At 53.3% G+C, this 20,512-nt stretch overlaps 7 protein-coding genes across 7 annotated transcripts; 3 read left to right on the top strand and 4 right to left on the bottom strand.

The window, feature by feature from the left end:
- Positions 1 to 104: 104 nt before the first annotated feature.
- BO95DRAFT_375776 (putative C6 transcription factor) lies at positions 105 to 2,730 on the bottom strand (the record flags this gene model as incomplete). The annotated part of the gene is made up of 8 exons (XM_025583160.1): positions 105 to 612; positions 669 to 907; positions 961 to 1,386; positions 1,454 to 1,749; positions 1,808 to 2,286; positions 2,350 to 2,471; positions 2,573 to 2,596; positions 2,668 to 2,730. The coding sequence occupies 8 exons, from the start codon at positions 2,728 to 2,730 to the stop codon at positions 105 to 107; spliced, it is 2,157 nt and encodes a 718-aa protein (XP_025436878.1).
- A 507-nt stretch (positions 2,731 to 3,237) lies between these two features.
- BO95DRAFT_447982 (uncharacterized protein) lies at positions 3,238 to 5,697 on the bottom strand. The gene has a single exon (XM_025587741.1). The coding sequence runs from the start codon at positions 5,541 to 5,543 to the stop codon at positions 3,582 to 3,584; it is 1,962 nt and encodes a 653-aa protein (XP_025436877.1). The 5' UTR covers positions 5,544 to 5,697; the 3' UTR covers positions 3,238 to 3,581.
- A 706-nt stretch (positions 5,698 to 6,403) lies between these two features.
- Positions 6,404 to 8,032, top strand: BO95DRAFT_19260 (uncharacterized protein). The gene has a single exon (XM_025580962.1). It carries the CDS (start codon positions 6,678 to 6,680, stop codon positions 7,917 to 7,919), a length of 1,242 nt encoding a protein of 413 aa, XP_025436876.1. The 5' UTR covers positions 6,404 to 6,677; the 3' UTR covers positions 7,920 to 8,032.
- A 1,580-nt stretch (positions 8,033 to 9,612) lies between these two features.
- BO95DRAFT_436755 (uncharacterized protein) lies at positions 9,613 to 9,966 on the top strand (the record flags this gene model as incomplete). Its single annotated transcript, XM_025585248.1, has 1 exon — positions 9,613 to 9,966. One exon carries the CDS (start codon positions 9,613 to 9,615, stop codon positions 9,964 to 9,966), a length of 354 nt encoding a protein of 117 aa, XP_025436875.1.
- A 629-nt stretch (positions 9,967 to 10,595) lies between these two features.
- Positions 10,596 to 11,768, bottom strand: BO95DRAFT_375781 (glycoside hydrolase; the record flags this gene model as incomplete). The annotated part of the gene is made up of 2 exons (XM_025583161.1): positions 10,596 to 11,473; positions 11,549 to 11,768. Coding segments are annotated over 2 exons (1,098 nt in total), but the record flags the coding sequence as incomplete, so codon positions are not given.
- Positions 11,769 to 15,269: 3,501 nt separating this feature from the next.
- Positions 15,270 to 16,489, bottom strand: BO95DRAFT_468855 (uncharacterized protein; the record flags this gene model as incomplete). Its single annotated transcript, XM_025589392.1, has 5 exons — positions 15,270 to 15,403; positions 15,458 to 15,527; positions 15,590 to 15,912; positions 15,987 to 16,142; positions 16,195 to 16,489. The coding sequence occupies 5 exons, from the start codon at positions 16,487 to 16,489 to the stop codon at positions 15,270 to 15,272; spliced, it is 978 nt and encodes a 325-aa protein (XP_025436873.1).
- Positions 16,490 to 17,360: 871 nt separating this feature from the next.
- Positions 17,361 to 19,347, top strand: BO95DRAFT_457471 (putative MFS sugar transporter; the record flags this gene model as incomplete). The annotated part of the gene is made up of 8 exons (XM_025588484.1): positions 17,361 to 17,432; positions 17,497 to 17,771; positions 17,828 to 18,374; positions 18,428 to 18,515; positions 18,565 to 18,763; positions 18,813 to 18,913; positions 18,968 to 19,066; positions 19,133 to 19,347. 8 exons carry the CDS (start codon positions 17,361 to 17,363, stop codon positions 19,345 to 19,347), a joined length of 1,596 nt encoding a protein of 531 aa, XP_025436872.1.
- Positions 19,348 to 20,512: the final 1,165 nt, after the last annotated feature.

The following is a 20,512-nucleotide window of genomic DNA, read 5'->3' as shown; positions in this document are numbered from 1 at the left end:
ACTCGATCGAGCGCTCAAATCGTTAAGTTAGTGAAATGGGTGGAGTATCAGCGCTTAATGCCGAGCCACCAGACAAACATTGTCATGCAAACCAACAAGATTGTTCATCCTGTCCACGAAGGATCAAAAACAGAGAGATCCTCTTCCAGTAGCCCCATCATATGCTGATTGCCCGAGAACCAATTCCCCAGTTGATCAGTCGGTGGCATAGGAGCTTCAGTGTAGGGCCCCCCATTCCCAGACCTCATGACCCCGGATACAGCTCCGGCTCCCGCCGTGGAAGGCGCCGACGTCCACACGGCCCCGCCCTCTTGATTCGATGCAGGTGCAAGACCCAGCGCAGTTAGATAGGTATCGAACTCCTGCCCAACAGACACAAGGTTTTGATCCTCTCGTGCCTGCGCCTGTGCTTTGGCCTCAATGTACAGCCTTGCGACATTACTGAGCACCTGGCACAGGCGGTATAGCTTGGCGATGGCCTCCGAAAGAAAACAGTTCGGCTGCACGCAGAGCACAAACTCCTCCAGACGGTTCAGGTCCTCCCACGAGGACGTCGCTATTGTGTGGCAGAATAACACCACAAACGGCACGAAGGGAGCGTAGAGAACCGTCCTGCAAGAACCTCTATGAGTGTCTACACAAAAACACCTTGCTGGAAGCCAACGTACCAGTGGAGATAAGACGCCTTGAAATTCTCAGTCATTCCCTTGACCTCGATCATGGTCTCTTTCAGTAGTTCGAGTGCCTCCCGAGCCGTCGTGATGCATTCTTTGACGAATGTGCTTTGCGAGTCTCGCGATGGAGGAATCGCTCGATATATTAGGGTCATCACCGACTTTCGGGCAATCTTGTCCGATATCATGTAGATCTCGTCCATATGGGATAGCTTCTGAGTGTTCATGATGTGCTGTGATGGATCAGCCGTCTGCTTTGGCCCGCCGAAGGTGGCACAACACATACATCAAATGGTGCATCAATAGTCTCCATCACTTGAGCAGCCAGCTGACGGGCATGCTCGGCTCTCTCGTCCTCCGGCTGCGACAATGCCGCGGGGCTGTATAATCGCTCGTACACTTGGCCTTGGATGGTGGCGAATTTAATCCATATCTGGAAAACGCTATTCCAGGGCTCCTCTGCTCCAATGACGTCGTTCGGCCCCGGCATGGTAATATCATAGTCTTGGATTGTTGACGCCCGCCCAAGGCGTAAAGATATCGCTTTGTCGAGGGCATAAACCGTCCAAAACAATTGGCGTCCTCTGAAAATGTCACTTTCGGGATCGGTTGATGAAGCTCGATGGTACCCCAAAGTCTGACATAGTCGGGCTGCCGTAGAGGTCAATGTCAGAGCGAACGACGGCTTCGACATCTCGATCGCATAGAGAGCCTACATAGACAGCCGTTAGTGTCCGCAATAGTTTGTCAAAAGAGCCCCCATCTAGAAGAGTCCTTACCCCCAACGCAAGAGCTTCGATATATTCCGCTCTGGCCGGCATACAGATACTCAAGTTGGCCAGCGCCGTTTCTATATTGGTTTGACAGAGCCGGAGATACCGCTGGTACTCGTCTCGCGTCTTCGGGTCCTCGACGGAGGAGATGCAGTCACTGATCACATAATAGAGACCTCCGTGGACGACGATGAACGCCGCGTCCGAGAACTCCTCGGTGGCAAAGTAGACCTCCCGACATTTCTCGATGAGTCGCTCGCACGTGAGGAACGGACAGACCCCCTGCAGAATGTTGGGTTTCTCTAGCGCTGGAGATGAGTGATGAGGGTGTATACTATCGTTGCAGGGATGGACCGGTACCTTTGAACTTCCGGAGAAGCGACAGGACCACCTGCACGGGCGGCATGGCCAGGTCTCGGATCCCGGACCCCAGGATGCTCTTCTGGTTGGGGAAGCGGATCTCGCGGGCCGGCGAGTGCGCCTGGTGGTCCTGCATGCTGACCATCTGCTTCAAGGTCGAAAGCGCCGCCTGGATGGTCGGCGACGACACCTGCAGCGCGCTGCGCGAGACGGCCGTCTCCAGAAACTCGCTGGCGTAGGCGGAGTGCGCGGCGAGAGACGAGTTGCCCTCGAAAGCGGGGGTCGCCTCGGGGTCCTCCACGGGAGCCGGACCACTCGACGCATGGCCGGGGACAGAGGGGCTCATGCGGCTGGACATGGGCGTGGAGTGGTAGTATGGCTCCGGGACACTGCTGGTCGTCGCTGTGTTCGACCGAAGTTGGCGGAGCAGGTCCTCAATGCTCCCCAGGCGCTCTTCGATCAGATCGATCTTCCTTTCACTGGATGTGGGGCAAAGATCAGATCGGAACGAAAGACATACTCCGGGATGGTCGCACACATACTACTGACTAGAGATCAAGACCCGCTTCCGCGGCTCTTGAGGCTTCTGGCCTGCCCCGGTCGATTGGCAGATAATCTGTGAACTGCGACAGTTGGAGCACGGGGATCGTTTGTCGCAGCGTATCTGATAAGACAGACACAGACGAGCAAGTCAGTGAGCCGACGCAAGGATATCGGGCAAGCGAGAAGCTGCATAGAGTTATGGCTAGACAGTTGGTCTCGTACCTTTCGCAAACGACATTGGTCACACTGCAGGTAGGCAAGTAAAGTAGTAAGCATGTGACCTGGTAGCACGCAGCAGCATCAACTGATTGACTTACTGCACGTCTGCCAAGTGACTCCTTCCCATCGCTCTCGGGACCCTCGGCCTCCAGATGGTCCATAATGTTGGAGAATGAATGGAAGAGGACTCGGGAATGTCGATAGCGTGCCTGATTGGGATGGGGGGCAGATTGCAGGTTGCTGTAATGGGGGAATTGGCAACTGGAAAGAAATGACATACAACCGTTTCGGAACCCGCGGGTGCCGCCCACTAAAAAAAAGATAGTTAACTTAGTCCCTGAAACCTTTGGGTTGGGGAAAATAACTATGGGTCTCGACTTTTGTCTTTTGTCTTGGATTTAAATTCCCTCGCCTTTGCCCTTTCCTAAGGTTTCTTTCGACCCTGATCGGTGGATTACCTACTCTTTTACCATGAGCCCCACACAATTGTCCCGTGTATACTCAATAGGAATTGTGACTGCCTAGGAAACTAGGCATCATAATTAATATTACTCAAGCGAGGAGAAAGCACCATTGGAAGCGGTTAAATTGATGAAAAAATTCTAGACCGATCAGCAGCGCTCTCGACACAGTACACTAGCTGTCGGTGAATTTGTCGCACCATCTATCTGCACATAAACCTCAATGCCAATATTTTTCTTTTCGGTCCATCGTCTATCGTCTATTGGTCGTGGTCACATCATATCTACGTGGAGAGGACCCCAGCATGGTCTCACTTCATAGGAGTCGCGTGTGCACATCGCGGCCTAGATCAGGCCAGTCGCAGGTCGCCAGAACACTGATTCAGGCGGGAGATAAAGCGCCCGATCTGCCGGATGGCAAATGTCTCGGAACCAGAGAGGCTGTTGCTGCTGCTACTGCTGCCCAACTCCCTGCTTTCTGACACCTGCAGCTCGGTTCGGAGGCCTCAGGCATCCTGTGGAAAAACCTGTCACATGAGGTAGGTCGCCCTTCACTTCTTGATTCCAATGACGGCCAGGTTGCGGGGACTCTCGTGGTAGTCGAAAACAGGTTCAACCCAGCAGTCCTTGACGGAGTCGTGCTCTCGCAGAAACTGCCAGCGGTCCACCACGATGATGGCCTCTACCAAGGCAGCACTGAAAGCCATCAAGCTCCATACCACGCTGAGATTCTTTTTCGCGTACCAATACTCTTCCACATAGCGGTTCAAATCCTCTTCAGTGAGGTCACCCATCCCAGCTTTCACCTTTTCCCCAAAGTGCGCATCACGGGAAAGCTTAGCCACGGCAGCGGTAGCATAGGCGGGGAAGGAGATAAAAGCGGATTTGCGTAGAGAGCCCACAATCAAGGGGTTCCCTGCGTCCTCGGGTGCATCTGATTCGCCGTAGAGATCGTCAGGGATCTTGGGTTTTGCGACAACTCCGCGATCCACCAGAACACGCTGGAGAAGGCTTCGATAGAAGTGTCGAGTGAAGAAGTCCTCGCTGTCTTTCCGGCCCCAATTGTAAGGAGCCTGCAAGGACATGGACCGTGCTGTAATGTTCAGCTTGACACCTGTTCCGCTCTCATGCTCGTAATCTTCGAAGCGCTTTGACATAGGAAATCCATGGGGATCGTACGCGACGGCATCCTGCGTCAGGCGGGGATGCATGGATCGGAGGATAGGAAGCTTGTAGGTGGCAGGGCCTAGCCTCTCTGTAACTAAATTGTAGCAGCAGCCGATCATAGCAATGGCTTTGACCGACGGGTTCAGGGTCAGAGAGCGGACACCGTGGTGCAGTAGGTTGCCACAAGAGTGGAGGGAGATGACCATGACCTTGGCGTCCACCGGCTTCTGGTCTGCCTTGGTACCATTGGTCGCAACTGCACTGTCATCCGTGGTTGTTTCGACAGCAGGCAGAGGAGCCTCGATCACATCTTTGATGATCGGCTCCAGATAACCGTCCTTGATCTCATGTTCGATATAGTCCATCGTGCCTCTCGGCTTGTTGGGATCATCCTCTTCTTCCACGGCCGCCTTGGGCGCGTTCCGATGGGGCTTGAAGCCAATCTCGCCGGGCGCGAGGCTGACGTCACGGAAGACGTTAATCATGGCCAGGTCCTCTTCTTCCCCATTGGCAGTGGCTGTCGTTGGGTCCTCCTCCTGAGGCCTCTGCTCTGCAATGTTGGACTCCCCTGCATTGGGGCGCGACTCCACCGCTGCAGGCGACTCAGGTTCATCGCACACCTTGCATTTGGCAGCCTTCTTGTTGTACATGTTGACCTTTTTCTTCTCCTTCAGACGAGCATGCACATCCATGCCCTGCGCACCACTGATGAACTGATGCTTCCGCTCGATGGCCACGATGTGCCGGTGGTACGGCGCAGAGGCAAGGGTGCGACCCAGGTAGCTCTGACCCGACCCAAAGTCCACGATGTGTGTGATCGCATCGCCCCGTTGTTCGTCTACCGTAGTGCACAGCTTATCCACGTATTTAGAGAAGTGCGCGACCTCATGGTACTTCTTGACGTTCATCCCTACTGCAATATGTCTCGGGATCACAGGGGTCCCGGGCTGAGACGGAGAAAAGTCCCGTCCCAGGCTCAGGCGCCGGATCTGGTGAATGTACTCCAGGAAATCCAGCGGGGGCAGACTACCGCCTCGCCACCCTCTTGCGTCCGCATCCAGTTCACTGCCCGTTCCGGCATGTTGGTCAAAGAGGGGCTGTAGATCGTCGCGAAGGAGCAAGTCTAGAATGTCCTGGACATCATGCTGATCGAAGAAGGTCCGCCAATTTTCCGGTAGCAGGGAGGTATAAAGGTCCGGCTCTCGTGTCAGGAAGTCAAGGATATGCACTCCGCCGCAGAGGTGCCTAAAGATGTCAGAGTTCGTAGCGAAGGAAATCAAGGCCTCAACGTAGGCATCCGGATCTGTCCACTCGTCGGCGAGTGGGAGGGGCTTGGAGAAAATCATGCGTTAAGCGCGACTAGGATCGATATGCGGAATGGCATCAGACGGAGGTCGGCAGACCCTGACGAAGTTTGCTGGTTGGAGAAAATCCAATCGAGTATGACTGTGACTTGACTCGAGAACTAATGTTGGGCGTCGAGGGAGAGAGGAAGGTAGGGAGGTGGGGAGGTTGTTGTTGATGCGAAGCTGACAATCTGTTATCGTCCCAGAAATTTTTCGTGGCCGACCGATAGAGAGCCAAAGAGAGGCGGGGGAGAAGGGGGTTGAGCGGATTGGGTTTAGCCGCGGCCGGCTCCACCGATAAACAATTGTCGATAACTCCGTAGTGTGGAGAATGGAGAATGGAGATGCTCCCACGGCAATTCATCCAATCCACCCACCCACCCACCCACCTGTTCATTCATCATTCATTCGTTTATTCATTCTTCCAAACTATCGCTGACGTTACAAGCTTGTCTTGCAACTTGAAGAGTCGAAATGGTCTCGTTCTCGATACGTGACGGACTTCCTCGCGTGACGATGTCGGATCTTCCCCCCTCGGTTCCCCTGGCGCTATTGAAGCCACTATCAGCGACACCGCCGATCCCATGATCAGACGGGCTTGATTATTTCCCCAGGCGTGTCATGCTATTACATCAGAACAGACACTAGTTGGGAACGGATTATTGTGCTACGTGTGTCTTAACATGAAGACCGATAGACCGTGCTGGCAGCCCCTTCTCCTTGTTCGCATTTCGCGTGAAACGTGGTCGATCTTTACTTCTGGCCCTCACTATCGCTCCTGCGATGACCGCACCGGACATGGGACCACGTATTATATAAGTTTCCAAGCTGACCAGTCAGCTTACGGTCGTTCGGCGATTGCATCCTGCACCCTGTCTACTCAGCCTTTTCCGGATGCATCGCTGCAGCCAAGCACACGACTGATAATCTGCCAACGCGTCACACCGTCGACGCTTTGTTATCCGCCAAACGGCAATTAACCCCCCTTACAGCCTGGGCAAACAGCCTCTTTTCCCCCCACAACGGCCCTGAGTAGTCCTTTTATAAAGAACCCAATGTCACTCCCTCTCGCCTAGATTCGGAAAGGCTTGGATGGTCCAGGTTAGCAGCAAGCAGTTGCTACGGTAAGTCGGGATGATCTTCCGCCGAAAGACCATACGCAGCCAAGCACCCACTCCGCAGGTGCGAGGGAGATCCCCCACGCTGATTCGCCTCGTCAAACAGATGCTATCCCCATCTCTGCGGCGGGGAGCACCTCTTCCCTTCGGCTTTGTAGCCGATGTCCTCTTTCACATCATCATCAGCGGCGAGGTGACCACGATACTCAGTCTCTGCCGGCTGAACAAGGCCACTTATGAGACCATCAAGATCCTCGAGCCGCATATCTGCACCTGGTTCATGCGATGCCATGGCATTGACACCTTCGATCCCATCCTCACCATGAGCCCGTGGACCGGGGAGCAGACCCCGTTGACGATTCACACTCTGGTCCGGTTTCTCCATCGGCATAGCATCACCCGAGACTTATCACGACATCTTGTGCCCGCCGTATGGGGCCCTTTCTGCGAGGAGGACAACACAGAGATGAATTTCGAGGCAGAACTACGGCTGGCGCAACGGCTGGAACGGGGCTTACACGTTCTGTTTCAGATGGCCGATATCGCTCGGGATACGGAGAGGCTCATGCCGCCGAAGAAGCCCCTGGCGCCAGTGGTCAGCGGGCGGCTGTTCGTTCTCGGAAAGATGCTAGACGAGTACGACGAGCTTCCGCCGCAGAGACGAAAGATGGTGACGTTCGAAGAATACACCAACCATGTGTATACCGTGTTGAAGTGGGGCTATGTGGAAGCGGACGTGGGCAGACGCCGGCTGGAATTCCGCGGCTGGCTCGACGAACAGACCGAGATCGACTTCCACGCGGCGCTGCGGATGTTGCGGGAGCTGATGGAACGCATGCTCCTGCGCCACGGCCCGAAGGACTGGCACCGGGACGCACGGAACGAATACAGCGTCATCTCGTGGTTCATTCTGAAGCAGCCCCCGCGGTCCCTGGCGAAATTGTTTCTGGACCCTCAGAACGAATGCTGCGAGCTAGACGTGAAGGGCGCGGACTGCGGCGCAGCCAGGAAGTGCCATTACTCCGACCCGCTGGACAACTACTGGAAGGCCTGGAAGAACGTCCCCGACCTCGGCTGTCAGGACTGTGACTGCAAGCGACGCGTGCGCAGCTGGAGCGTGAAACCGGCCCTGATCGATGCCCGCGGACGGGAGTTCAACCGCTGCGCGGAGCGATACCTGAGGGAGATGTGGGGCCAGCGACACGTCGGCCTCCATCGTGCTTTTACATTGGGGGTGTTCAGTGCGGTAATAGGGTAGCAGGAGTTGACATGTTTGGTATGATTTGTGCGATAGACCTGGTGTCAGGTAGCAAGAATGCCACTGTTATGGGCACTATAGCGTGCCAGAGATACGCATAGCATTTTATCTACACATCCATCCCTTCGTCTTGCTTCACTCATACAATCCCTCCAGCTACCCACCCTTGACCCTGCAGCATAGAATATCCAATCAAGACCCAGCCGTGCTCGCACAGAGTACCCCACAACTTCTGCGCGTGGAAACCTAAAGCCACCTCAGGCTTCTTTCCTGCACGGCGATCTCCCACCCACCCATCCCTAGAATCTCGTGCCATGCATGGCATAGCACTTACCCCGCCGCCACTAGCAAATAAACCCCATATTCATAACCCCGAAGAAGTCAATTCCAGCCATGAACCAGCTACCCCACAAGGGTGCAGATGCCACTACCCCTAAGATTAGGTCGCTCCAACGATCTGGTTTCGTTCTAGTGGCCAGTGAAGCAACGGTTCACCTCGAGATGATTGAGGGAGGGAATAGACTGCTCCCGGATTAGAGGGGTGGGATCGAATCTCGAACTGATCACTGGGACTTAGATCCCCCCCGGTCGATGGATTCATCTGCCGTCGTTGGAGTTGAGGGATTACGGCCTCAACCTTGGGAGTGGGTTTGGCTCGCTCGGCTCCAAGGCCAAGGTGAACCCTCGCGGTTGGTGTGAGGCATGATGCTCAGCCCCTCAAGCCTGTAATTGTGCTTGGACCAAGCACGGCACCGGGAGTCGTAAATCCAGTCTGATAAATTGAGCTATTCTTTTCTCAAGTTGACTCCGCCAAAACTCGCAAATACTTTAGATGGGTGATACCACTCAACTTAACACGCATCCGTCACTCCCGCAAAACAAACCCGGCGTAGCAAAGCTCCAACACCCCACAAGAAACCAGGCAGAAAGAGACAAAAAGGGTCTAAGCATCACCATCTAACCCTTCTCCAGTTCTCAGTCCAACATACGAAACGAACCCAGGAGAATAATTCGGCGGGAGAGATATCCGCCGCCCACCGCCGCCCATTTAAACTTCCTCTTCCTCCGCTCGAACGCCTCCAAACCCATAGTTCGATAACCCGTGACTATTATCTAGAGCGGGCAAACAAACAAACCCACCTGCAGTATGCAGTGTGGCCAGGTCCAAGGTGCACCCTTCGTAATGGAGTCCGTGGTTCAGATCTTGAATGACGGCGACCAGCCCGATCTCTCGGGTGGAGGAACCGATGGATCGACCGGGGGGGGGCTCGTATTTAGGTTCCCTCTACCACGATTCTGGCACCGATTCCACCCACGATGGGATTCGTGTGGATCTGCAGCTGGGGGTGGTTCCTGTGATCGATGGGGGCTAGTAAGGGAAGAAAGAGGATTTGGGCCATGGGTGCAGGGTTGAGCAGATGACTTGCTGGATTTTTCTTGCTGTCCTTGGGGCTTGGGTCCCATGGGCTTGGGCTGGAGGTCGATTCGTATTGATTTTGAGAGGAGATGGAGGAGGATGGGTAGAGGGTGAGGGGTTTTGCTCTTGGGTTGGTGGGTTGTGTATAAGAAGGGTGTGGATCTCTCAGATATTTCCTCGCTCATCACAGCTTGAAGAATTAGCCCAAGATAACTAACTACATCACACTAACTTACATCTGGCAAATCATCTTCCATTGCTCGACTATTGCACAACATGCAGCTCAAAACCATCTTCGGCGTGCTCGCCCTCGCCAGCCTGGGGCTGACCTCCCCTACCCCGAACCCAGACGTCGAGGGTTTCGAGGAACGGGACCTCGAAGAACGGCAGTTCGGAATCCAGAAGCCGTACTGCTGCAAACAAAAGATTGACACCAAGGACTGGGTCATTCTGTGGATTAAGGTTGCCGGGGTGGGGATTGACTGCGTGCAAACCACCTCGTGCCCCGGTGGCCAGTATAAGTATAAGTGCAAGAGTAACTTCCCTCTTGATGTGAGTCTTCCTCTCTTCTCCCTCTATCTCTACCTCTATCAGACAGTGGGGAGAATCGATAGACTGATTCTTGGATGAACACAAAACAGAAAAACAAACAGATCGTCTGCAACGAATTTCCCTAGTAAACATTTTCGCAGCAGAGTGCAGGTGCAGTAGTGCGGTGGTGCTGTTGTGGGCTGGTCCGCAATCGTAATGGTTTATTCTTCAATGCTGCGACGACTGATAACAGGATTTACGATGTATGATGCAACGCTCTTGAGGGTTTTGGGGGGTGGGAAAAGTCTGTGACTTACCAGTTTCTACTTTATTAGGTATAAAACCTATGTTTAGCAATTTTCAGCCATCAGCTGGTTCTGTCTCTTCTTCTCTTGTCAGAGACTATGGTTTCTCAATTGTAGTCGTTGTGTTGTAAGGTTGATGTTGATTTGTAGTATGATGAAGGAGTTTCCGGTGTCGAGATTAGTTCTCTACACTTGACCAGCCAAGCTATAATGAGCCCTTTAGTGTCTGATCGTAGTTATCGAGCTGTATAAGTTGAGTCGCAGTATGAATTCAGTTTAGTCGGGTGCGGATAAGTTTCTCTCTACACTCTACTCTCTGTACACATTTCTAGCCAAGTCATAATTCTATTGGTCTCATTAATCTAGTATATTAATATATCCTTCCCCTGAACAACTACCACCGGTACTCCCCAATCCAATCATCTAGCAATAAGTGGCATTGCTCTTGATAGGCCCGATGACCCCCTCATCCAACAACAGCTCGTAACTCCAGTAGTCCTGCTGGGTGCCCTGCCCATCGACCTTGGCGGTGGACTTGTGCTTGATGTTCCAGAAGCTGCCGCCCTGGACATAGTAGGACCAGGCGTAGCGCTGGGTCTCGAAGAGGGTGCGGCGGTTGGCGTAGGTGTTGCTGTAGAGGGTCTGGAGGGCCCACTCGCCCACGAAGACGGGGAACTTGCCGTCGCCGCCGAGCACGCTGGCCTGGCCGCAGATGGCGCCCTGCGCCCACTGCGAGTACACGCCGGAGGCGGCGAAGTAGTAGACGTGGGTGTCGAAGACCAGGTTGGCGGCCGCGTCGAAGTGGCCGGACCAGTGCTCCTCGCCCAGGAAGCAGTCCTGGAGCATGACGGGGACGTCCGGCACGGCGCTGGCCGCGATCCGCTCCAGCACCCCCTTCGTGTACTGCACGATCCACGCGGTGCCGTTGTCCGTGAGCGTCTCCGGGCTGGCGAAGCCCGCCGGGTTGTCCGAGGCCTCGTTGAGCGGGGCCAGGGTGAACGCCCACGCGTTCGTGCCCGTGCTGGCGATGAAGTCCACCACCGCGCTGACCGCGCTGTAGCTATACTGCAGGTTCGTCGTGTTGAAGAACCACCCGTCGTGCCCCGCGGCTTCGCCGATGTCCAGGCTGTTCACGCCCCCAGGGAGCGAGTGCAGCCCGATGATCACCCGCATGTTGTATTTCTCGATCGCGTAGGTCGCGATGTTCCGGAGGTAGGTCTGCTGGTTGCCGTGGTAGAGCTGCGAGCCGGGGACCTGGATCCAGGCCGCGTAGGTGGTCGGGATGCGGAGGGTGTTGACGCCTTTTGTCAGTGGGTTAGTATTGGTTGAGATGTAGGAGCGGGAGTCGGAGATGAAAGCAAGAGGAAAATACGTACCGACTGCGGCGACGCGGTCAATGTCGTCGGTGGTAATGTAGGTGGCATAGCGCTCCTCGAGGACTGGCCCGCACTGCGAGCCCAGGGTCTTGCAGAAGGTCCATTCGTCGGTCGCATTGGGAGCGTACGAGTCCCACCACACCTGGTCGAAGACCTGTTCCTGCTCCAGCCAGCCGCCCAGGTTCACGCCGTTGGCCTTGAACTTCCTCCAGTCGGTGAACTCGCCCGCAGCTTGGGTGGCGGTGATCGAGGCCAGCGTCGTGGTGTAGGTCCGGGTCGCGGTGGTGGAGGCGCCGCGGATGGTCGTCGTCTTGGTGCCAACCAGAGTGTTGGAGGTCGAGGCTGTGTAGAGCGCGGTGTTGACTCCCGAGCCAACGGCAGAACCGCCGGCGACGGGGGCAAGGCTCTTGGAGCCGGTTACTTGAGGATGACTGGAGGAAATTAGCAGTGCCGATGTAGAGGAGTGAGTGGACTTACATGAGGCGGGTGTTAGTGGTCTTAGGGTTGATCTTGGTCACGACAACCGGAGATCCATTGTTGGAGGAACCAGAGCCGGAGCCGGAGCCAGAGGAGCCAGAGGAGCCAGAGCCAGCAACAACTCCAGACGATCCAGAGCCGGAAGAAGAGCCAGTAGAGCCGGAGCCGGAGTTGGAGGAGCCAGAGCCAGCAACAATTCCAGACGATCCAGAGCCGGAAGAAGAGCCAGAAGAGCCAGAGCCAGAGCCAGCAGTAGCCTCGCCAGCAGCAGCAGCAGTAATGGTAGCCGTGGAAATCGTCTTGGTGACAGTAGAAGTCGAAGTAGCCATCACGGTAGTGTGCAGGTGAGTGGGCGCATTTGTAGCCTCGATGAGAATGGTGTTGTCAACGGTGATGATAGCATCCTCCTCGAGCTGAACATCAACCACAACAGGGTATTCGATGATGTTCAAGGAGAGGTGCAAGACCTCGCCGGTGAACTCGACATCCGAGCAGGTATCGCGAGCCCGCAGAGCAGTGTCCTTGGGCTTGATAGCCGCAGCACTGGCCACGCCCAGGGACGCGACGGTCGCTGCAAGAGGAGCGAAACGCATACTGTTCGATTGAAAAGAATGACTGTATGTAAAGAACGACAGTAAATAAAGAAAATCAGAAAGAGTGACAGTAATGGGCCCTGTTCGGCCGGAGCGAGCGTTTTAAACGAGTGTACGCGAAGCTTGGTTCTCCCCCAGAGATGGGATCAGGACTGCTTTTATACTTGACGGAGACCTTCCAAAAAAAATGGTGCAGTAGAGGTCTGCATTGTGCAAGTCTTTCCCGTGGTCAATTGCCCTGCAGACCACCACGTGGGAAATCCCTGTACTGCCCAGGTCTCGACCTCTTGGCAGGCACCATTGCAGGTAGGATCCGCTTCCAAGGTCAGAAAGGGGAAATATCAGGTAACAGTATCCGACGTATCGCGAGGGAATCAGGGCTGGTTATGACGTTGGAATCGGCTTGCTCGGATATCCCGAGCTGAAGAAACCTGAAGAACCGGGTCGGGTTAAGCTTCTTTGAGACTAGCTTCAAGTTTGGTTCAGGGACAAAAACCCTTGGGTCGGGGAATTGGGATTGCTGATCTCTGCTGGATTGGAGGCTCTGGAACCTAGTGAATGTGTATCTGATATGATTTCACCTTCAAAATTGCACACATCGTTCTGTTCAAGATCAGTATCCTGTAGGGTTATCCGACCATGCCGCCAGCAAAAGTAAGTGCAAAAGTCTAAGCATACCCTGAACAGTCAGAGTTCAATTGACATTTACCGTCGATCGGTTTGCCGACAGCTCTTAGGTAGTCTAGGGCTCGGGCTAAAGGTGGCTATTGAACGAGCGGGGCGCCCGCCCACCGCGTGTCGTTGGCTGAACCGAAGTAAGCCTGGCCCGGTTCCTTGGACCATCTCAGACAACATGGGGCTAGAAAATTCCTCGCGAGTCCGTGACACCCTTAGATATGGTTGTTTGTCGACGAAAGGGACTATTTGAACGAGCAGGACGCCATTGGCCATTCACTCGACTCTACTGCTCTTAGAGCCTACTACTCTCCGGAAGTCCCGGATACAGCCTGCAGCAGCCAGCCCTCTCCAGGCACATCACACCGTATCCCATACCCACTTATCAGCGCGAGCCCTTCTCCAAAGACCAATCCGACAGATCCCGTAATTCATACCGATGATCACAGCGAATGGGCAACACCTAGACTAGGTAGTTACTGAGTAGTACCACAAGCAGGTGGCTCGCCACACTAACCCCCTGCAATGCATCTCCACAACAGTGCCACCTAGTCAGTAGTTAGGCGAGGAGCACGAGATCCCTGATTAGCTTCAGTTCTGCATCGCCCGCGAACCACGATCGGGTGAATATCTTTCAATCGTGAAAAGCCTCGCTCTTTCGCGTGCGGCAGTCACGCGATTTCCATCTCGGAATTCTGAAGCGAGGAGAACCGATGAATAGTTCGTGTTGCTGTCGCGGCCTTTTCGGCAAGCCCGGGTCTATCCCTGTCGTACTAGTACGAGTTCCCGTGGAGTTGAGTTCTTTTTTCGGGTTGATATACAGCTCCAATCGCTGTTCAAGTGTTGTTTCCCCCCTTTTTCTTTATCCCACTAAATGTGGTGGACCAAAGGAAGAGGAGGAGCTGAGGGCCGATTTTTCGGGGAGGGGATGGCAATCCGGAAAGCTCATGAATGGTCTATGTACAGTACAGTATTCACGAAGAAGCCTATGGTTGTAGTACGCAGTCGAAATTGGGGAGAATTGCTTTCCAACACGGCTGCCTCATGCAGGATGTGGGAAGTCTGCTATGAGTTGGGTCGAAACTTCAGTCATATTCAATTGCTCTTGATCCTTATAACCTCAATTGCCCTCTGCGTTGGGCTAAGCTATGGACTAATATCTTGGGTACAAGGTGTAGAAACCGATTGGAGTCGAACGGGCTGGTATTAATATCAGTGGACTTGTGGCAGGTAACGAAGGCCTAACCGGCGGATGACTCGCTCTCACAATGCGCCCTTGGTGGACCTGGACTTTCAACTCGAATGATCGAGCAAGCACCTTGGGTCAAGATTTCCGAATATATCTCTGAGAGACCTTAAAATAACGCAGCGAGACCTCTCTAAGCACCTCTCCAAACACCTTCCCAAGCAAGCACCTTTATCATAAGCACACTCTTTACCAGCCGTTCTCACGTGATTCTTATACAAACATCTACCTACCCCCTGCCGCCATCCGGCTAAGCGCCTCCTTGTGAAGGTGGAAGGACAACTAGGTAGACATACCAAAATGGCTAATAGAGGTTCCAACTCAAAGCCTCGAGGAAGCTCTTTAGCGAGATGAACAGGCTCCTACCAGTGATCAAGCCTCTCACTGCAACAGAGAAGGTATGAGGGTATAAAGTTTCTGCTTCTAGAACCACTTCGTACGCAACCGCTCCGACGAGTTCCTCTCATTGCAGGGCACAAGCGGTAGATTACAATGATAGTGATTTTGGCCGTCAAGACGTGCCTGATCTTGATGATGTCCCTAGAAGCACATTTAAGGGTGGTACAGTCTACACCCTGGGCATGCAGTTACTGCAGCCCGGCGCTTCGAAGCGGGTTACAAACGAGGGTGTCTTATCGCCACTCATTAACTACTTACAGTACACCCGCACGCGCCCGTCAATATAGATTCGGAATCTCAGTCGCTCTTTTTGAGTGCCAGGACTGTAGCCTCAGAATATGGCCATCGCGTTCGGTGGGGACGACACTCCACCGGGCATATTCAGAGGCGCAGATGTGACGAAGAATGTCCAACGCTGAAGATCCTCGCATGTACGTGCTAACGCCTCCAAGTCGAAGAGCTCGCCTGTAGTGAATCAGTATCGATACTTGAGTGTGTACATGGGAGCTTGAGACCCACCAATGGGCATGCCCCATCCTGCGAGGACGTACTCATGGAGAAACAGATCAGGAGATTGAGGTGGATAGACCTGTCAGATGTCAGAAAAAATACCGCGTGAAGCCCTGGTGGGGATCTGGTATGTCCTCTCACCTCCCAGCTGATAGCATCGCTCGCAATGGCCGCAAAGCCCGTATCCCAGAGCCAACGAAGCACGTCAATAGTAGCCTCCACCCCTGCGTGTTGGGGCTCCGGATTCTCGGAGTATTGCTGCTTCTGAGTGTGTGTCATGACGGTGTCCCATTCCTTGGTGACTCCTATGCGGATGAAGAGAATGTCACCTCTTTGGAATGCGACGTTGGATTCTTTTGCAACTTGTAGGATATCGGATAGTCTGATCTGATGGGTCGAGAACGTGCTATATTGTATACCACGCTTCTCGGCCCACGTCGCGTAGTCGATAAGTACCCCGCGACCTGTCAGGGGAGACTCAGTACATCCGGAGCGAATCAAGTCATATGTTAGGTTGACTCATGGCCGCGATACCTACCGGCTAAGCCCTCCCGTGCCCAGTGCTGTATACCGATTCGATCATTCGTCCGATCATTGATCTCTTCCACTGTTGTCCCGCCGTAAAAGACGCGCTCGGGTTGACCTGGGACTGGCTGCGAAAAGTGTCGTAACCCATCCCATTGACTACTTTGTTCTGCGAAATATCAACATCATGGAAGAGAAAGGGGGTTTTATTTTTGTCTCACGCGGGTTCATCGTATAGACATCATCAAAAGCCACGCCACCCAGCAACGGAACAATCCGATGATGACATGGTTGACGGTTTAGATTGGGGTAATCCAGCTTGGTCAATTCCCATGCCATGGTCACCCGCAGCCCTGTCTTGATCTCGGTTGCTGCCGCCTTGGTCACTACCTCCGGTGTCAGAATGGAAAGCTTCCCCAGACCCTCTTCTTTGCTGTCCGGTTCCCCCACCCAGACCTGCTTTGGATTCGGAAGCAGGTCAAATGGTGTATCGAAAATTGATTGTCTGCCCGTCATGGCTACGGAGACACCCTGCGTGGAGCCTGTTGTTCTTATGCAAGATAGCATAAAGATCGCAAGTCCCTGTTTGTACTTTTCGAAACGACAGGATGTGCACGGGATTGACTTGTAAAGATGCAGTGCGAGAAATGCTGATGAGTGGTTCGTATGGTACGTAGGGTCAATATAGTGCGACCTTGCAATGTCAGTTTCCTTCAATGTCACCATAGTGTTGCAGCACGTACTTGAACTGATGTTTTGGTCTCCTTCAAAAATGCCAGTCAGAAGAGAAGTCCTCCACATGACAATTCAATTCAAGGTAGAATCGCGCCGATAAGAACGTGGCTTGTGAAACGCAAACTCGTGTAAAAAGTTGGAAGTTGGCAATCTTTCAGCTGGAGGGGACAAACATGCAACAAACACAAACTTGAGATCGGGGAGTAAGAATGCGGGGGATCAGCACGAGGCGACAGCCTTTCTTCCGTCACTGTCAACTTTCTTTTCTTCTGGTCATTCACCTTTGGACACGAACCGAATTAGCCGGGAATCAACTTTTCGAGCAAGGGCGCAAACGAGACACATTGAGCTGTCATTATTGCCTGGACTGAGACATGCATTAAGCAAGGAGTAGTATACTGCTCGTTACATCAAGCGAAGATAGCAAATGTGCCCCTTCAGCCAACGGGTGGATGACCGTGTGCGATCCTTAGCTGTCGTGCAGAGCGGATTGCATGATTCACTAATCAAGCATTCCTCGGTCGCACCCTTTCTTGAAGCACTGTGTTGAAGCACTGTGGCTGACGGAACCGAGCTACCAGACTAGTCGCCAGACTCTGATTCGGGTTTGATCGCAAACGCTCTCGCGTTCAGTGCTAGACGATCCATCAGCATGGGCACTTTCGGATCGCAGACGAGTACCTACAACAGGCTGGTCACGGCCTTCGTTGCTGTGGGGTCAATGGTCAGACGTCGACTTCTACCCTGCTTTCACCCAGATATACGCTAATTCCACTCAATTCTTTCAGACCTACGGTTATTGCTCCTCAATCATCTCGAGTACCATCGGCCAGCCAGGCTGGTATACCTATTTCCACCTTCCACAAGAGGGCCAGCCTGGATACGCGTCGACCACGATATCAGCCATATCGACTGCCAACGGTGTATACAGTGCCGGGGGTGCAGTTGCATGCCTCTTCATTATGTGGTCATGCGACTTCTTTGGGCGTAAGCGCAACATCCAGCTGGGCGCTTTCCTGGCCATGTTTGGCGGTGCGCTCCAAGGCGGTGCCAACTCTTTAAGGTGCGAGCTGGAGTGTTCCAAACATTCTTGAAATCGGGGAGCTGATGTGTCTCCAGCATGTTCCAGGCAGGGCGTTTTACCTGCGGCCTGGGAATCGGAATCCTGGTGACTGTCTGTCCCATGTACCTGTCCGAAATTTCGAGCGCTTTTCACCGAGGCTGGCTGGTCGGTCACCATGCTATATTTCTAGTCTTCGGGTACATGCTTGCTGGGTGGGTTGGCTATGCGTGTTACTTTGCGCAAGGTCAAACGGATACGTTCAGTTGGAGGTTCCCGCTTTGCCTTCAATGCCTCCCACCTTTGATCCTGCTTCTTGGGTCGCCGTGGGTTTCGCGCTCTCCTCGCTGGTTGATCAGCAAGGGTAAACAAAGCGAGGCTCAATCAGTCTTGGAGCGGCTGCGCAAATCCCCTGATGATCCCGACAATCTCGTTGCCAAGGAAGAATACTACCAGACTACTCAACAGATTCATCTGGAGAAAGAACGATTGTCTGCCTATGGTAATGTATGGAAAGCAGTCTTCAAGAAAAGGTCATATCGGAAACGCATGATTGTTGGTTTCCTGACACAATGGGGAGCAGAATTTGGTGGGCCATTGATCATAGTAAGTCACTGGTTCGCGGATACCGTTTGACCAGCCGCTCATTTGAATGACAGAACAACTACGCCGTCATTCTATACACTAACCTGGGGATGACAGGCAGCATGCCCTTGCTTCTTAATGCAGTATGGCTTACCACAGCTGGTAAGATGGCCTATTCATGATCCAGCTGGCGCTGACACCTGAGTTCTAGGTATAATCTATTACCCGTTAGGAGCTTGGCTTCATGACAGAGTAAACTCAAGGCGGAAAATGTATATTGTTGGCTCTGTCGGGATTATCATCACGACATCCTGCCTAGCTGCCATGACAGCACAGTATGCAGGGACCAAGAATCGGGTTGGAAATGGCTTTGGCATTTTTTTCATCTATCTCTATTTGGCTTTCCAGGGGTAAGCAGGTCTTCGACCAGCCCACGATGGGGTACTGACCTTGCGACAGAACATTCTGTGATACCACGATGTACCTCTATGTGTCTGAAATATTCCCCACCGAGATTCGGCCGATTGGCATGGGCTTTTCATTATTTGGACAATTTGCTGGCAAGTAGAAACTCTATGGCGGTTCTTTGCAACGCGGCTAACTGAAGGGTGCAGCTACATTGATACTCCTCGAAACCGCTCCAATGGGCTTTAACAACATTGGGTGGAAGTACTACCTGGTCATTATCTGCTGGTCCGCCTTCTTCATTCCAGGTACGTAGTACTGAGCCTTCAAGATTGGGAACTGGCCTACTGCACCGGTACTGACAGAATCTCGAGTCATATATTTCTTTTTCCCGGAGACAGCCCGTCTGACCCTCGAAGAAGTCGCGAAGAATTTTGGTGAAGAGGTTGCCGTCCGCCGCACGGATGCCACGGATGAGGAGAAGGCACAACTCGAACGGGATCTTGCAGCCGGATCTCGCAACTATCAATCATCCAGAATAAAGACAGGAAATGGGACTGTCGACGATTGTGTCCTTCATGGAGTCTAATCAGCATGATGCCAGGTAAGTATTTTGACCATCGGTGGAGGGCCTGGTTTCACAAACGGACGGCTAATGGATGTGTAGGTGTTATTCGAGGATGCTTGCAATTAGCTCAATCCCTGTATATATGATAATTATCCAGAATCTTGGGTCGCTGTCTATTCGCTTGAACCGAGGTCTTGTGGACGGTTTGGGTGAGACTGCCGGATTAATATCTTTCAGGCTTGGTTGGCAAATTATCGGTCTTCAGGCGGCTGTGGAGACATTAGTAGATCTAAAAAGGTCTGAACCAATGAGGGAAGGAAAAGCGTGACGACGAATCGGTCGAGCGTCGGGTGGATTTGTGAGTTCAAGCGCACTGGTCAGTGGGACGAACATATGGTTCTGGTTAGGTGGCTTCAGTAAGAGCCTAGAGGTGGCAGGAGCTTCATTGCATCTGTAGATGTGTGGGGTGCAATATGAAGAGATGGATCCCAGATGACACAGTTGACACTTGACAAAACTAAAAGGTGCAACTTGAAAGCATCAGACAAAGGAACGCGGGTGATTGACGGGTGGGATTTATTAAGACCAAACAATTGTTGTCCTCAGGAATCCTTGGAGACCTTAAGTGACCTTCGAAATCCTCAGGCACCAGACCCCGGTTGGGTGTTGGCTCCAATCAGGTGCCCCAGGCCCGCAACTGCCAAACAACGGCCACAACGCTAGTCCCAGATAGGATAAGTGTGGCGGTCAAGCGAGCCAGTCAGCAAGGCAGACTGGACCAGGGCGGCGAAGTGGGCGTCTCAGCCCAGCGTCTGGAAGCTGGAATTGGAGAATGGCACTGGCAGCTTTCACTTCCTCTCTCTCCTCTCTCATTGACACACTCTCCTCCCTCACTCACTCGCCCCATCTCTCCTCCTCCTCCCTCCCCCCCGCTGGTTCCCCTTCCCTTCTCTATCTATTATTACTTGGTGTTCTCCTCATTCATTTATTCATTCCTCTATTCTCCCTTCTTTCCTCACCCTCTCTCTACCTACCTCTCTCTCTCTCTCTCTCTCTCTCTACCTCTACTCTATCTTTTGCTTTCTCTCCCTCCCCACCTACCTTTACATCTTTCGTTCTCCCTTCTCTTCTCTCTTACTCGCGTACCTTCCGTCACTCCAAGCCTCCTTCGCCCCCCCCCCCGTCA

The sequence above is a fragment of the Aspergillus brunneoviolaceus genome, assembly GCF_003184695.1.
Source record: "Aspergillus brunneoviolaceus CBS 621.78 unplaced genomic scaffold BO95scaffold_103, whole genome shotgun sequence".
Classification (NCBI taxonomy): Eukaryota; Fungi; Ascomycota; class Eurotiomycetes; order Eurotiales; family Aspergillaceae; genus Aspergillus; species Aspergillus brunneoviolaceus.
Note: the sequence above shows the minus strand (reverse complement) of the source record. Positions and strands in the feature narration are given on the sequence as shown.

Bases quoted from the DNA above. Each gene is read 5' to 3' on its own strand.
- BO95DRAFT_447982 (XM_025587741.1), bottom strand. From the start codon at position 5,543: ATGATTTTCTCCAAGCCCCTCCCACTCGCCGACGAGTGGACAGATCCG.
- BO95DRAFT_19260 (XM_025580962.1), top strand. From the start codon at position 6,678: ATGATCTTCCGCCGAAAGACCATACGCAGCCAAGCACCCACTCCGCAG.